The 18,485-nt window shown below is 42.9% G+C and overlaps 1 protein-coding gene across 3 annotated transcripts in view; it reads right to left on the bottom strand.

Moving 5' to 3' along the window:
- GRK4 (G protein-coupled receptor kinase 4) overlaps nucleotides 1–18,485 on the bottom strand; it is a 101,436-nt gene that overhangs the window by 17,617 nt on the left and 65,334 nt on the right. For all 3 annotated transcript variants that reach the window (XM_058546619.1, XM_058546617.1, XM_058546616.1), the window contains one exon: nucleotides 3,941–3,978. In XM_058546619.1, coding sequence (XP_058402602.1) covers nucleotides 3,941–3,978 — 38 coding nt within the window. The remainder of the gene's footprint in view (nucleotides 1–3,940; nucleotides 3,979–18,485) is intronic.

Below are 18,485 nucleotides of genomic sequence, written 5' to 3'. Positions count from 1 at the left end.
GGGGCAGAGACACCAGCACGGACTCTGGCATTCAGGTGCACTGGAGAGGCAAACTTGGAGATCAAGGGCCTCAAGAACGGAACCAGCTTCCTCCTCCAAACATCAGGACACAGAGTCTAGCAATCTATGTAAAGGATAGCACATTATGCCCACGTTGGATTTATTTCAGGAATGGAAGGTTAGTTTAATGTTCGAAAATTAACTGGTGAATTAACTATATTAACAGAAAAAAAGAGTATCATATAATCATCTTGATAAAAAAAGCACTGACAAAATTCAACAGCATTCATTATTTTTTAAAAAAGGAAAATTCTTAAATCTGATAAAGAATTTCTACCAAGATACTACAGCAAATTTCATACTTACTGGTGATATATTGAAAGGCTGCCCCTGAGATCCAAAACAAGAAAAGAATGCCCACTATTACCACTTCTAGTCAACATTGTACTGAAAGTCCCACCTAGTGTCACAAGGCAAGAAAAAGAAACAAAAGGCTTCAGAATTGGGAAGGCAGACATGAAACAGTCATCTGCAGGTGGCAGGATGGTCTGTGTAGAAAATCCAAAAGAATCTACAAACTTTTAGAATTAAGTGAATTTAAGAAGGTCACTAGATGTAAAGTCAATTGCAATTGTAACCAAAAGCACAATCCATGAAAAAAAAGTTGATAAGATGGACTTCATTAAAATTAAAAACATCAAGGGCCGGCCCTGTGGCATAGTGGTTAAGTGCGCGTGCTCCGTTGCTGGCGGCCCGGGGTTCGGATCCCGGGCGCACACCGATGCACCACTTGTCAGGCCATGCCGTGGCAGCGTCCCCATATAAAGTGGAGGAAGATGGGCACGGATGTTAGCTCAGAGCCGGTCTTCCTCAGCAAAAAGAGGAGGATTGGCATGGATGTTAGCTCAGGGCTGATCTTCCTCACAAAAAAATAAAAAAATAAAAACATCTGCTCTGTGAAAGATACTACTAAGAGAATGAAAGACAAGCCATGGACTGGGAGAAAATCTTTGTAAAACATCTATCTGATAAAAGACTGATATCAAAAATATACAAAGAACTCTTAAAACTCAACAATAAGAAATGACAACCCAATTAAAAAATGGTCCAAAGACCTGAACAGATACCTCACAATGAAGATATACAGATGACAAGTAAGCCTATGAAGAGATGCTCCACATCATATGTCATTAGCGAACTGCAAATTAAAACAACAGTGAGATACCACTCCACACCTACATTCTAAAATGGGTAAGATTCAAAACACTGACAACAGCAAATGCTGACGAGAATGTGGAGCAGCAGGAACTCTCACCGTTGCTGGTGGGAACGCAAAGTGGTACAACCACATTGGAAGACAGTTTGGTGGTTTCTTACAAAACTAACCATACTCTTACCATATGATCCAGCAATCCAGCTGCTTGGTATATACTCAAAGGAGTTGAAAACTTATGTTTATACAAAAACCTGCACATGAATGTTTATATAGCAGCTTTATTCATAATTGCTAAAACTTAAAAGCAACCAAGATGTTCTTTAGAAGGCGAATGGATAAACAAACTGTAGATCATCCAGACAATGGAATATTACTCAATGCTAAAAAGAAATGGGCTATCAAGCCATGAAAAGACATGGAGGAAACTTAAATGCATATTACTAAGTGAAAGAAGCCAATCTGAAAAGACTATACACTGTATGATTCCAATTAGATGACATTCTGGAAAAGGCAAAACTATGAAGACAGTAAAAAGATCAATGGTTGCCAGGGCTTGGGGGGGAGGGAAGGAAGGACAAATAAGTGGTGCACAGGGGACTCTGAGGGCAGTGAAACTATTCTGTATGATACATATATCATTAGTATACATTTGTCAAGACCCACAGAATGCACAACACAAAGAGTGAGTCCTAAGGTAAACTATGGACTCTAGTTAATAATAATGTACCAATGTTGGTTCATCAATCGTAACAATGTATCAGACACTATTACAAAATATAAATAATAGAAGAAATTGTATTTCTAAATATCAGCAATAGGCAAATAGAAAGTGAAGTTTTTTTTTTTTTAAAGATTTTTAGTTATTTATTTTTTCCCCCCAAAGCCCCAGTAGATAGTTGTATGTCATAGCTGCACATCCTTCTAGTTGCTGTATGTGGGACGCAGCCTCAGCATGGCCGGAGAAGCGGTGCGTTGGTGCGCACCCGGGATCCGAACCTGGGCAGCCAGTAGCGGAGCGCACACACTTAACCGCTAAGCCACGGGGCCGGCCCGAAAGTGAAGTTTTAAAAACAATACCATTAAAAAACATCAAATAACAAAAATGTGTTACCTTTTGTAAAAAAGACCATTACAATGAAAACTACCAAGTGACATTGAGAGAAATTAAAGGAGACCCAAATATATAGAACTATAACTATGTTCATAAATCGAACTATTCTGGCTAAGAGCCAGAAGCTATGGACACGCCTTTGGGCAAGATACTTACAGATCTTGGTATTACTCTAGATAAAATGAGAATTCATCGCCTTCCTCCCAAGGTGGCTGTTTCATGCATCAATTAGATAACAAGCAGGAAAGCTTGGCAGAGTCTGTATAAAAGGGGTCTTTGCATTAAAAGTACCCCACATTTGCCTTCAGGAGGCTTTGTCTTAAATACGGCCCTCTTCTCCTTTATATGAGTCATCTTAGCCTGGTCTCATGCTCTCCACTAGACTGTAAGACTTCTCAGACAGCCAAAAAAATCTCCTGAAAAAAGTTCCCTCCCAATATTGCTTATGTGGTTACTTGTTAATACATCAGCTATAGTAGGTGTGGCAACAGGTCTTACATTCTCTGGTGCAGTCGGCACCCAGAGAACCGAAGTCTGAGTGGGCACCAGTGCTGCTGACAAAGATCCAGCCCCAAAGGGCCATCTTTACAGGGTGCCCAGCTGCCAGTCAAAGAGAGCTCATGCAGCTATCTGAGCTCCTGCTCTGTGAAGAGGCTAGCACCAAGAGCAGCATGGTATGGTTTAGGAAGGCATGAAAATACATATCTAAGGAATACAACAAGATGTGGGTCAACAGCAAGAAATAGGAGAGAGAAAAATGTTCTTATGAGTTTACTTTAATACGCTTCTTTTTTTTTTTTAATACGATGACTTTTTTTTTTATAATTTTATTTATTTATTTTTTTCCCCCAAAGCCCCAGTAGATACTTGTATGTCATAGCTGCACATCCTGCCAGTCGCTGTATGTGGGACGCGGCCTCAGCATGGCCGGAGAAGCGGTGTGTCGGTGCGCCCGGGATCCGAACCTAGGCCATCAGCAGCGGAGCGCACGCACCTAACCGCTAAGCCACAGGGCCGGCCCTTAATACGCTTCTAAACCTCAACTATTAACTGAAAATTATGACCATCTGCTTCTTGCCTAAATAGAGGGGAATGACAATGTTATCTGTACTATATTTTTTAATGAACGCGTACCAAAGAGTTTCTCTTTTTGTTGTTGTTTCTATCCTGCATTAACTGGCTAAGTTCACATTAATTTTCTGTATCCAAGTCCCTCTTAACAAAATCTATGCTTCACAACCCAAGTGTCCCTCGACTGATGATTGGATAAAGACGACGTGGTATATATATACAATGGAACACTACTCAGCCATAAAAAAGACAAAATCGTCCCATTTGCAACAACAAGGATGGACCTGGAGGTTATTATGTTAAGCGAAATAAGCCAGAAAGAGAAAGACAAACAGGGCATGATTTCACTCGTATGTGGAAGATAAACCAACACGCAGACAGATAGAAGTGTTTTTTGGTTACCAGGGGCTAGGGCGGTGGGCGGTGGGCACAAAGGGTGGAGGGATGCACTTATATGGTGACTGACAAACAATAATGTACAAGAAAAATTTCACAATAAATAAAAAATCTATGCTTCAGACGTGAAAGGCTCAGTCACTTACCACGATCATCGAGGAGAATATTCTCAGGCTTTAAGTCTCTACAAAGGAAGAAACAATAAAAAAAGCTCAATTATTCAGAAGTTGACACTGTGATTCACCAGCACCCAGCAGAAATAACCACAGATGTGACGTCTCTATGCTATGAGCAATAGCACAGACAGCAGATGGCAAAGCCACCCTTTGTGGATCAAGTTACAAGCCATTCATGTTGTCTCAAGGCTTCAGCCATCACACAGAAGGACAAGGATCCTACAAAGGACTCACTTCAACAGACAACGTGCACTACGACGACAGTGTGAAATCAACTGCTTCGCGTGGGTATACAGATTAAATGAAGACATTTCAGTGATGAAACGTGCAGCCCAGTAGCAAGGAATTAGTCCTTAATAAACTTGGTTCAATTTCTCTTATTATTAATATACTTTTAAAAATGTCAGGGGCCGGCCCCACGGCTTAGCGGTTAAGTGCGCACGCTCCGCTGCTGGCGGCCCGGGTTCGGATCCCGGGCGTGCACCGACGCACCGCTTCTCCGGCCATGCTGAGGCCGCGTCCCACATACAGCAACTAGAAGGATGTCCAGCTATGACATACAACTATCTATGGGGACTTTGGGGGGATAAATAAATAAATAAATAAAATTATAAAAAATAAAAAAAATAAAAATGTCAGCAACTGAAAATTTCCCATACTAGAATAACTCAATTTTGGGGGTGAGACAGACATGGATCCAAATCCTGGCTCTGCCGCTTTTCAGCGGTGTGACCGTAACCTCTCTAAGCCTTAGTGTCCTCGTCTGTAAAACAGAGTGACAACAACACCCGCCCCGCTTCCTGCCTGGGCAGGTTTGGGTGAGCTCAGGCCTCACGCAAGGCAGCGTGTAGAAAACGTTAGTGACTGTCATTCGTAGTTCATTGTGAACGTAGAGGGGTACCACAAACTTCGAATAAATGTAAATCACTACAGACGAAAACATTTCAATGTAACATCTCAAACTACTTATTTGTTTTTTTCCCTTAGAGAGAAAAACAATTATTTTTCAAAGGATTTATATTTAACTTTGATTTCAAGTGTGGTCCTATCACAACAATCCATCTCCCCTGAGCATCGCCCCTTAATCTGTGGTCACATCACTAGAACCTACAGAAGGAACTGAAGCCAGATAACCACTGAAACAAACGATGTGGAAGTGACAACGAATGGAAGGAGGATGGTCTCAGGAAAGGTCTGTAAAGAGACAGCTCTCGCAGAACCAAGAACAAGCTAAAGCGAGCACTCCTCAGCACACCACAGGCTGCAGTTAGTGTAAAACCACACTCCCAGGAAGAGATGAGAGATGATCCTGCTCGGTAGCTCAGAGAGAGGTGAACGCATGCATGGGTAGCTGTGTAGAAATGTTTTCTGGAAAGATGCCCATGCCACTGTGTTAAAGGTCTCCTCGGAGAGAGGGACTGGGGGTGGAGGGCTTGGAATGGGTGCCTTCTGTATTTGCATTTTCTGGCCATTTGCACAGGCTCCTGCATTACCTAGATGGGATGATGGGCATTTTTGTGTTTTCCTTTATTCTTTTCTGTATTAAAAAGAATTCTAATAAACGTTATTAAAAACAAAGCAACCTGGGGCTGGCCCAGTGGCATAGCAGTTAAGTTCAGCGCGCTCCACTTAGGCAGCCCAGGTTCGGATCCTGGGAGTGGACTTACACCACTTGCGGATGGCCATGCTATGGAGGCGACCCACATACAAAATACAGGAAGATTGGGACAGTTGTTAGCTCAGTGACAATCTTCCTCAAGCAAAAAGAGGAAGATTGGCAACAGGTACTAGCTCAGGGCTGATCTTCCTCAAAAAAAGAAAAAACAAAACAAAACAAAAGCAACCCTCCTTGACATGGAACTTCCATAGCCTCCTCAATTACGCAGTCTTACACTGAACATCAACAGAACACCTGCCCAACCATCTTTAAATTCGTCTCATGAGACTTCCTAAAGCCTTGCTGCTTGAAGTGTGGGCCAGTATTGCTACAGGGCTGGACAGAATGCAGATCTTGGGCCCAGCCCGAGACCTATGGACTCAGAGCCTACATTTTCACCTGGTCCTCGGGATTCACTACTCTTTAAAGTGTGAGAAGCCCTGCTCTAAACCACTCCCTCCAGCTCTACACTCAGCTGTCACCATCCACAGCCGATCACTGTGCTCTGAAAGGAAGCGCGTTGGATATATTCCACAAGATAATGACAGTAGCACAGTGATAACGTCACTGACGTCTACCGATGCTCACCCTAGGCCGAGACTTGTGCTTAGGCACTTCACGTACACCGTCTCCTGTAACTGTCACAAAACCTCTGTGGAGCAGCTATAGACAAAGTGCTGCTCTTGAGCTGTAGCAAAATGAAGTGGGTCACACAGAAGCTAAATGAGCAGATGGGACAAAGGCCAAAGCCACCCTTGCTTACACCCCACCCCACATCCGCTCACTGGATATGTAGGAGTAAACGAGCATCACAGCTCTAGGCTACAAAGTGCTGTCATCTCTTGGAGCTTCCATCAAAAACTCTCTCTCCAGGCTGTTAATCAACCAGCAGTTCTCTTCACCCCATCTCCAAATCTGGGGCTGCCTCATCACCAGGCAGGTCACTCAGCCCCCAGGGCTTGGTTTCCTCAACTGTGAAGTGAAGGGGTTTCCTAGGTGATCTTTTCAGCTCCTTTTGGGTTGAAAAGGGATGATCTAATCTTAATCTTAAACCAGGAAGACAAACAAAGTTCAGCACACACACGAGGGTCTGACCAAAGCTGAGGATAGAAGGAAGTAGGGGTGTCTTCTGGCTTTTTGGTAACCCCTGCCCGAGCGAACCTACTGACCTGGGTGTAACCTGGATGTGATCTGTTGTGTTCTCAGGCCAGTTAAGTCATCTTGTACCTCCACGTTCTGGTTTGCCAGAAGCTCATTGCCGGGCTTCATGCCCCTCCTCTTCTTGATAAAAAAGTACTTTCCCATCCGGATCCCATTTCCTGACCTGCTCTAGGTCGTGAATTATCCTGAGACGGCAAAACTGAAGATGACTTCTGGAGACTAAGGCTTGAACCACTGCCTGCTCCTCCCGTGTCCCAGCGAGCCTGCTCTCTCCTGCTGCCCCTGTTTTCCATTATCAGCCTCTCCTGAGGAGTGAGACTGTGCACAGACAGAGAAGACAGCGGGGACAGCCTGCTGGGCACATTTCTGGAGTAAGGTGAAGAGAACAGCATGGACTGGCACAGCCATAGTTGAAGGTTCCAGAACTCTGGCTTAACTGGAACTTCAGTATGGCCTAAATATTTAGACCGTGGTCTTGAAAAATAGCTCTGCTCCAACCAAAGGGCATTAGCAGCAATGTTCTTGATGTGCGGGTGTGATAAGAAAACAGCCATTCTGAGTTGCTGCCTAGGCATTTTACAAAATGATGACCTGCTCGCACGGGGAGTGTGGATGTTCAGAGAAGGACCTGAGCTTAGGACGCCCGCCCCAGGTTCCCTTTTACCAGTTACAGTTGAGCCCACAAAAAGTTACCAACCTCCGCCTCAACCACCTTGTAAGTAATAGGTGCTTGCTATCCTGCTTTCTGTCTCCCGCTGGCTCCTCACCTGGGATGGAGGACTGCTCTTCCCCCCGTCATTGTCCCCCGACCCCATGTTCTGGGATCTGTAAGTAATAAATCTTGTGACTCTGCTTCCTCTGTGTGCGTGTACTGAAACTGCACCTTCAACCAAAATGACCTCATGGGTGTCACTTCCCCAAAGTGGGAGCTCATCTACCTGCCGACCCCGTGTGGATGGCTTGTGCACCTCATTCATCAGGTCATAATCTGCATGTTCTTCATTCAATCCACCAGCTCCAGGCCCCCCCTCACAGGGGGAGGGGCAGGGCAAGGGAACAAAGGCAAAACCACTTTGGCTCACTCCCAAGTGTTCCCTTAGACATTTTCCAAGAAAATATGGCTCACCAGCCTCAGGGCAAGACTCTAAGGTCCCAGTCAGTCAGTGGCCCCATCCAGAAAGGCTGACCTGCCTAAGAGAATTGCCAGGAAACGGGCTTGTTAGCTACCATTATTTTTCGAGAACTAGCTACTAAGAGGCAGAAATTTCCAATCTGGAAGAATGTGGGTCATATACAGATTAATAGTTCTTATAAACAGTAAACTTGCCATTCTTACTTTAAATAAATTAACTTCCATGTTTCAAAAAGGGTAGAAAACAAAAGAGATTATCTTTCAAAGCACTATCGTAAACAGTAATTATTATCTCCATTTATGTGTTCACTTGCACACGGCCCTTCTAGTCTCTAGGTTATAAACTTCCTGAGAACAAGAACCACAAAATCTGATTTGTTCCCCAGAGTGTGATTCTAGCATGCAGCTCAGGGGCGTATATATATCTGGGACTCAATACATATTTCTGGAGTGAATGAATGGACCTTTTAGCTACCGATAAATCTAATATGATAACAATAATCTATACTACCTAATGGCCTGTATGACCCAATTCACTACCGAAAAATTATAGGTACAAACCGCTTCCCTCTCACCATTACTCTCCTACATACCAACCCCTTCTCCTTTTTACAGTGGGGAGGATGTCATCTGCCTTTCAATCCACAATTCATCCCCTAGAAAAAGATCCAATGCACAGCTAAACATTCATTTCCCCTAGGAAATTTCTAATGATATTTTCTCTTAATTATTTCCAACTATAGCATTCCAGATGGGTGGAAATTTCATGATTCACATCACGTCAATAAAGAGTCAGGTTTCTTCGGAAATGGAACAACCCAACAAAACTGCCAAGAAAAGGTTCAGGTTTCCCTTTTTGTTATGGAAAAGAGCGAGGCATGAAGACAGAACACAAGACCTTGAGACCTTGTTCGGATCCATCACTCACTAGGAAGGTGACGAGAGACAATCTCTCTCATCTGTAAATGGATGTGATACTTACCTCACAAGACTGCTGGAAAGATGAAATTGATGACGGCCCTGATACCAGTTCCTCTACGTTAACCCAGCATACATGGAGTTAAAACCAAAAGCACCCATCCCCTTTCCCTGCTTCTTCAGTTACATTCATATGTAAATAGCGGTTTCTCGAAGCTTTCTGTCCCTGAGCTTCACGTAGGCATGAAACTAGTGTTGAGATTACAGCACTGACCTCCCCCTGCACAAGGCACATACAAGCTACAAATCGTTAAAACCTAGGGGGCCTCACACCCAACTCTTGGCTAACTATGGGTCCTTGAAGTTTATTGCAGGAAAACAGACATCCAGAGAATGTTTTATCTGAACAGCAGAAGACTATAGAGAAAAGAAATAAAATACTCCAGCAAAATCATATCTGGAATAAAAGTCCCTCTAGGATGCTATGGCTTTTTACTAACTTCTTAATCTTTTCTCCAAATAAATAACAGATGCAAAAAGGCAGAGCCTAGGGCCTCGCAGGTAACAGAAAGCCAACACACACTCGCTCCTCCCTTCCCACTCTCTTTGCCAACGCTCTGGTTTAGTCGACTCCTCTGCTCCCTTTCACTCGCATGCAAACACAATGCACGTCTCCTCTGGAAGAATCACTCCTTCTTCCCCCACTGTTCGGATCTTAGCCATCTTTCCAAGCTGCAATCTAAGTTCCACCTCCTCCAGGAAGCCTTCCCTGACAAGGCCTGGGCCTACTTTTAAGCACTAATCCTAGAAAGAATTCTAGGAGTCCGTTATGTTTAACTGCTCACGAAACACAGGCACCTCTTTGGCAGACTCCTGAACCATGTTGCAGCATCTGCCTCGATGCTTTTACGGGAGGCCCGCACTTGAGGGTCATGCCCTCTTCACTCTCCTGGCACTCTCGAGGCAGCTCTCCGGGCGGAAGGCAAGGCAGCCCCCAGGCTTTCAATTCTGACTGGTAACATGCTGCTCCTGAAGGACTGCTTAAAGCCCAACCTGAATGCCTCCTCTTTTCTGACCTTTAGACTGTGAAACAGTAAAGCGTTTTTATTTGTACTGTCTCTGCGGAAAAAAAGATCATTTTTCTGGCATTTGATCTGATAAAAGTTGTCAAGTGGCAATCTCTGAAAACAAAAAAGAGGACACAAAACCTTTCCTTTGAGGAATGTAAGCAGTGCTTTAACAAGTCCTTAGATTAAAGGGGGAGGGGCTGCACCATTAGAGGCTGAAAACCGTCAGTCATTCATTCAACAAACACTTAGTGGGCACCTCTTGATGGTAGGTGTTGTGGACACAGCAGTGGACGAGACACTCTTGGTCCAGTTCTCACTGCGTGCAGGACAACCCATGCCTCTCACCTGCTGGGCCTGAAGGCAAGTGGGAGCCTGAAGTGGAAGAATGAGGGAAATGAGAATCTTCTAACCAGTAATCCAGTAGCACATCCTAACACCAGAAGCAAGTAGAGAGGGTTGCCTGTCCTTAACTGCGCTACACTGCAACTTCCTCAAGGAGTCAAATAGGAATCAGCGCTCCCACAGGCTGTCCCATGCTTCAGCGCCACCAGTCTCTCCCTATAAGTACGGTGACAAGGCAGTCTCCATTCAGACAACCACCTCTGTCTCTAAAGGAACTGCTCCCAGGGCAGCAGTCCACCCCTTGCTCAACAACTCCAGGTGGGGCCATGTCAGCCCACGGACGACTGGGTGGGGAGGATGAGGACAAGGGATGTGGACCTCGTGGAATTCAGGGAAAAGAGCACGGCTAGAAACGCCTGGTAGGGAACGGTTCGCATAGAGCCGGTAGATGGCGGCACAGAGGTGAACAAATAAGCGGCCCAGGGAGCAGTGGAGACGAGCACCAGAGCCCAGGAAAGCCTGCATCGACAGGACGCTGTCCCTAAACCAAAGACACTGCTCACAGCAAACTCATCCCAACTATCAAATTAAATTAGCTTTCCTTTACTGAATTCTAAGATGCAAAAAAATTAATTTTATTATTTAAGACATTTGATTATTATGCTATTTTGTTGGGACACAGTCCATAGTCCTCAGCAGAACTGTCAAAATGTCTAAGAATTTTAGAAACGGGCTCTTCTCATGCTTATGTGTGTAGCACTACCTATATTTGATCAACTTAACAAATAAAAACTACTTACTATAGACTAAAGAGAACTAAAATGAAAACCAAGTGTCTTAACATGAGTACAGCCATGTTTGGCCGCTCCATTGACCTACAGCCACCAACACAAAAAGAAATATAAAAGCTGCTTTCTGCGTGGTGGGAACTGGCCCTTCTCCCACGGAGATAGTTGCAATGTGTAAAAATTTCACGGCCCTTCGGGCGCCACAGCCTGGGGCAGACTGGCCATCTGTGCTGGGCTGGGACGATAAGCAGGGTAAACAATGCACGTACACAACTACTGGGCTGGGACGATAGCTCAGTGCACATACGCCACTGATAACCATTTGTGCATGGGAACACTAGATGCTTGCTCTGAAAAAGCTCTGTAACTGCTTACTCTGGAAATTACTGATGGTATAAAAACTGCTGGAAACTGAGCCCGAGTGAGAGTTCCACCTGTGGAAGGGACGCCTTGCCCAGGACGTGTGATTCCCGCCCAGCCGCGTCGATTGACAGGACTCTCCCGGGAGTGGGGCGTGGATGTTGTGAGTAATTGATTTATTGTGAAGTAATTGATCTTATGTGTTCTCTTTTCCGTCAACCTGGTGTTTCTCTTTCCGGTTATTTGTGTCATTTCCCTTCAGTCGATCTGGTGTTTCCCTTTCCGATTAATCTGATGTTTTTCCCTCTTATTATATGACCTATTCAAATCTGCTGCTATCTCAGCCGATGTGGACGTTGCTATCTCAGCCAATGTGGATGTTTTCCCTTTCCAGTTGAGCTGGTGTTTTTTCCCTCTTATTATTTGACCTATTCGGATCTGTTTGCGGACTATCGCCTTTACTATCCTCTATATAATAAAATATACCTTCAGTCCATTTGTTTGGAGTGGAAGGTTTCTTTTACGTCTCCGATTGAATCCCCAACCTCTCATAACATAATTGGCGCTGTGAGCAGGATTCGATTAAGGAGATGCCTTTCCTATTCAAACGAAAGGTAACTGAAGCCAAGGTGGAGGAGAACCCAGGATGGGAGGACCCTCCCTTTTGCACTCTGGCTGGGGAGTGGGCTCGTAGGTCAGGGCTATGTGAAGCTTGGGATGCTCGTCTGCGGCAATTTGAACCGTTGGATGTGACCAAAGCTTTGCAGACGGTGGAAAGGAAAAAGAAAGATGGTGTTTCTTTTTTGGCACAACGAGGTTGGTGTTTGTTGACTGTTTATCATCGGGCTATAGAAGATAGGGATAAGATACAGAGAGAGAAGGTACTCTTGGAGAAAGAAGTTTCAGATTTGCAGTCTCGATTGGCTATGATTCAATGTCAATATCATACACTGGGAGATGAGGCTCGCAACCACCAAGCTATAGCAGAAAAGGCTGCTGTAAGAGTGGCCAAATATAAATATAGAAAGAGGAGAGGAAAGGTAAATGAACGAAAAGTTCATATGGCCATAGCATCGGCCGGCCCTAAATGGGACCCTGACACATGGGATGGTGATATCTGGGATGATGATTCTGAAGAAACTGATTATGAGCAAGAGAAAAAACCACCCAAATGCACAGAGGCACGTCCTCTTCACCGTCGGCGGATGGAAATGGATGGTGATCATCCTGTAAGGAAGGATGTGATTGAGGATTTTACCCAATAAGAAATTTCTGATATCTTAGCCCGGGCTACACAAAAGCCTGGAGAAGCCATTATAACCTGGCTTGTTTGCCTATATGATATGGGCGCTACAGGAATTAATCTGGATGCAGGAGATGCTTTTAAATTTGTAATTTTGTCCCATGATCCAGTAATACGGGGAGCTTTCAGAGATTGGAGCGTGAATGCTCACCCCCCAAATGATCGTGGACAAGACACTGATGGTACAACTTTATTGGCTCTTGCAGTAAAAGGAGCTCAAGATAAATACCCCACGGATGATATGTGGCTGGACACTAATAGACCGTGGTATACTTTAAAAGATTGTGTCCAAAAGATGAGAGAAGAAACCATGAAACGGGCTCTGTTTTTGGGGTGTGGTGAAGCTTTAAATGAAATGACTTTAAGTGTCCAGGTGCAAAACAAGTTGATAAAAACTGCACCTCCGGCATATAAACAAATAATTACAACCCTTCTCATGAATGAAACTGAAAACCCTATATCAATACTTGCAGACACGATTATGCAGCTGGGAGACTTAGGAGACTGGCAGGCAACTGAAAACTCTCCAGGAAGGGAAAAAAGAGAAACATTCTCTAAGAAGGATAAAATTACTCGAGGTGATATGTTTTTGGCAGGAGTACCCAAAGATCAGATTGATGGAGTTGACACTAAAGAATTATGGAAACTATACAAAGAAAAAGGGCTGAATGTAAAACAAGTAAATAAAAGGGACAGGATAGAGAATGCTTCCAATCCAGTGCCTACTGCACCTAGTGCACTGCCTCCTCCCTCGGATCCTCTTCTTGCTGACTTACGTGATTGAAGGGAAGGCCAAACCTCTGTATCGATTAATGCCACTATAAAAAAAGATATTAGACCACATGTACAAATTAAAATATTTTGGAAGAATGGATCTACAACTAGTGTGCAGGCACTTGTAGATACAGGGGCAGAGGTCACCCTTATTGACGGGAATCCAACTAAGTTTCAAGGTACATCAATTCTGATAACTGGATTGGGAGGAAAAGAAATCCAGGCAGTCACCACTAATCTTTCTATCCAAATTGAGCAACTACCCCGGCACACATATCTAGTCATGATTGTGCCCATACCAGAATATATAATTGGGATTGATATTCTAAAAGGATTGACATTAAATTTGACTGATGGACGATACCAATTTGCTGTCAGAGCTTTGTCTTTTCATATTAATGCTGTAATTGTGGGATGTCTGCATCATGAAGTAGAAATTCCACCTGCCACGCAAGTGGTCAATCAAAGACAATATTGCATCCCTGGAGGACAGCAAGAAATATCTGAGACCATAGAAGATTATTTGGCTGTAAAAGTCCTTCGCAGAGTAACGACAGCCTGGAATAACCCTATCTGGCCTGTTAAAAAAGGTGATGGGACATGGAGAATGACTGCAGATTACAGAGAGCTAAACAAAATGACTCCGGCTATTCAAGCTGCCGTCCCTGATTTGATTACTCTTATAGAAAAAGTGCAATGTTATCCAGGCACTTGGTATCCAGGCACTGTTATAGACTTGGCTAATGCTTTCTTCACTATACCTATACCTAAAAGTGTCCAAAAACAGTTTGCTTTCACGTGGCTGGGACAACAATATACCTTTACTAGACTTCCTCAGGGATATGTGAATAGTCCCACTATCTGCCATCAACAGGTTGCTGAAACCTTGGCAAATGTACCTGCTCCCAATGATGTCCAAATACTACATTATATAGATGATATTATGATCCAAGAAAATTTAAAAAAAAGGGTACAACAACAGTTAGAAAAAGTAATAGACACACTTGAGGAGGATGGATGGAAAACTAATCCAGATAAAATTCAGGGCCCAAGTTCAAGTGTTAAATTTTTGGAAATACTTTGGAATAATGAAAAACAAGAAATTTTACCCAAAGCTAGACAAAAAATATTGGATTTTGTAGCACCTTGTAGCAAAAAGAAAGCAAAAAAATTTATTAGATTATTTAGATTTTGGAGGGCACATATTCCACATTTAAGTCGGCTCCTTACACCTTTATACAAAGTTACCAGGAAAAAATATGAATTTAAATGGAGAATAAAACAAAAAGAAGCTTTTGAAGCAGCCAAGCATGCTATTCAGACTGCTTTAGATCTATGGCCAATTAAACCGGGACCCATTGAATTACAGGTAGATATCATTGATCAATATGCCAGCTGGAGTTTATGACAAAAACAAGGTGTCCGATGTTATCCTCTGGGATTTTGGAGTCGCAAGCTTCCTTGTTCCAGTAAAAGATATAGTCCTTTTGAAAAATAGTTGTTAGCCTGCTATTGGGCTCTAATAGACTCAAAAAGCCTTACCCTGGGACATGAGGTAATTATGCGACCCCAAATATCCATTATGCAATGGATTCATAGCACGCCTGTTACTCATAAAATTGGACATACACAAGAATTTAACATCATCAAATGGAAATGGTATATCCAGGATTGGGCCAAACCTGGCCCAAAGGGGTTATCTCTATTACATAAACAAGTATCTCAATATAGCAGTCACCTAAGACTGATATAACAGAATCTCCTGTTAAATAGGGTGTCTCATATGATCAGTTGACTGAAAAACAGCAAAAACATACCTGGTTTACAGATGGTTCTGCCAAAATGATATCGGGCTCACGGAAATGGAAAGCAGTTGCCTATAACCCATCCACCCAACAAACAATTGTCACCACCGGAGATAACATGGGTAGCCAATATGCTAAACTCTATGCGGTGTATCAGGCACTTCAACAAAAACAGGGGCAACAATGTCATATATATACTGATTCATGGACAGTGGCACAAGGTCTGGCAACGTGGATGCCACAATAAAAAAAACATGACTAAAAAATTAATGATAAAAAAATATAAAAAAAAAGTTATGGAAAGACATGGTTATGGTATCAAAACACAATTGTTACTGTATTTCATGTTGATGCTCACAGTTCTTTAATTTCTGCAAAACAAAAGCATAATTCTCATGCTGATCAGCTGGTGCAGATTCGTGCAACGTACAATCCAGGTTTAGCACGATGGGTCCACGAGAAGAGTGGACACTTGGGAAAACAAGCTTCATACAGGTGGGCACAACAAAGGGGAATCCTCGTCACCCATGATGATATTGCCACTGCAGTACAACAGTATCAGTTATGCCAACAGTTAAACAAACGGGGAGTTCCACACCCCAACCAAGGTCATATCCAAAAGGGATTATTTCCCGCCCATACCTGGCAAATAGATTTTATTGGACCCTTGCCAAATTCTTGTGGATATACTTATGCCTGCACTGCTGTTGATACATATTCTGGTTATTTATTGGCTATGCCAGCTAAAGTAGCCACTCAACAAAATGCCATAAAATTATTAGATACAATTAAGTTATATTATGAAACACCAAGGCAGATTCAGAGTGACAACGGTTCCCACTTTACAGGTAAGTTGATTTAAACTTATACAAAAAAAATCATATAAAATGGATTTATCATATACCTTATTACCCCCAAGCTGCAGGCCTCATAGAACGAATGAATGGATTGCTTAAACAACAATTGAGAAAACTCGGTCATGGCTCATTAAGGGGTGGCACAACCATCTAAGTACTGCTCTAAATATGTTAAATAACAGGCCACTAGGCCCTAATGAGACTCCTTTGTCAAGACTATTACCAGCAAAGATTACAGAAGTGGCAGCCGCCACCCATGAGTTTATGACCTTAATGTATTGGCCATTGAGTCAATCTGCTAAACCACCTTTTCGTGCAAAGGCCGAAGCGGTTGGATCGGATTTATCTACTGTTCATTCTATTCAATTGCCCCCTAAGAAGCAGTCTATAGTCCCTACTGGGATAGGGGTACAATTTCCCAAAAATACTTTTGGTTTGTTAAAAGGATGCTCTGGACTAGCAGCAAAGGATATTGATGTACTAGGAGGGGTCATTGATCCAGATTACCAAAAAAAAATAAAATTTATATTATATAATGGTAGTGACACAGTACTAACTAGAGAGTCTGAGAAACGAGTGGGACAATTATTGGTGCTTCCCCTCCTGACTCCAAGTGTGTCACAAGGACAACCTCCAAGTAAATTAACTAAAAGAAAAATACAAAGATTTGGGTCTACAAATGGATAAAAACCTGGAGCAAAAGTGTGGGTGACACACCCACCCAATGCGGCTCCCCGTGCCACAGAAGTAGTGGCCCAAGGGCCCACTGCAACACTCATAGTCATGTATCCAGGAAATGAACAATTATATCATGTTCCTAAAAATTCTGTTTCTTTACGTGAATAGATATTCCTGTTGTGTTCACTATGCTATGCTACACTTCCATGTCTGCTACAGACCTCCATACCAACTAATATCTCCGTAGGACAACCTTTGACCCTGCACTGCTGGACCAACTGCTCTACACTAGTGGGACCTATAACCTGAACTACGAATGGCCGAGAAATTTGGTCTCAGAAACATCAAGCAACTTCTCGGTATAAGCCTATATCTGATCAATCACACAAAACTAGTTATAATTTCTCTATTGCCCTGCCTTCTGCTACCCTCCGTGATAGCGGCTGGTATTGTATCAAACGGAAAAAGGGGAATCCAGATTCCCCGTTTCTTAAAGAAACTTGATTTGTTAGCATCCTTCCTAATGCCACTACTCCTCTTAAAAACACTAATCTGTGGTTACATTTAGCTCATACAGTTCTAAATGAAACTGCTTTTTGTCTTAAAAACAGTAATAATCCTTCCGGACTTCTGCAAGCTAATTTGTTAGGCCTAGGTGTTACTTTATCTAATGTGTCACATGTTAAAGTCACTGTTTCTTCCTCTTTAATATCTATGCTATATCAGGAGTGACTTCTACCACGTGTTATTGTATTAATTATACATATATTCCATTCTATTGTAATAAGACTATCCCTGTTAATATTCCTACTCCCTCACGACTACCTGTTGGATATTTCTGGTTATGTGATAATACTGCATACTCACACATTCCAACTGACACATCTGTTGCATGTGGTATTGGCCCCATAGTTCCTCTTATAGCTGCCTTCCCTACCAAAAATTCCCAAGTAAGATGAACACTTGCTACAGATTGTGACCCTCATGTTAACCTTCTTCCCATCTCTACTGTGGCAACGCTTGCCGCCCTCCTACTACCTGATCCTGGCTTGATTGTAGACAACCATCGTCAAATTAAACACCTTTCCTGCTTATTGACACATGTAATTAATGATACTGTTAGAGCCTTCTTAGCTGTATCTCGGGAATTACTAGAACTGTGTAGAGAGACTCTTATACAACGAGCCGCTTTAGACTATTTGTTTCTTCTTCATCAAACACCTTGTACTAAAATACCGGGTATGTGCTGTTTCAACGTATCAGATCAAACTAATGTTATCTTTGATGCTGTACATGATTTGCAAGCTCAAGTTAATAATATTTCATATTCTAAGGGGTTGTTTGATTGGTTACCTTGGGATTTGGGTCCTTTATTGTGAGATATTCTTATAATTATTGTAGTCATTAAATTTTGGGTTCTTGGATGTGCCTTGTATACTTACGTACTAAGTTCATTGTCTGTACATATGGTGTCTTATGGTTAATGGAGCCGGCCACAGCCAAAATGTCTTGACATGAGTACAGCCATGTTTGGCCGCTCCATTGACCTACAGCCACCAACACAAAAAAAAAATATAAAAGCTGCTTTCTGTGTGGTGGAAACTGGCCCTTCTCCCACGGAGATAGTTACAATGTATAAAAATTTCAAGGCCCTTCGGGCACCACAGCCT

This window comes from Diceros bicornis, chromosome 8 (genome assembly GCF_020826845.1).
Source record: "Diceros bicornis minor isolate mBicDic1 chromosome 8, mDicBic1.mat.cur, whole genome shotgun sequence".
NCBI lineage: Eukaryota > Metazoa > Chordata > Mammalia > Perissodactyla > Rhinocerotidae > Diceros > Diceros bicornis.
This window is presented reverse-complemented; position numbering and strand designations above follow the sequence as displayed.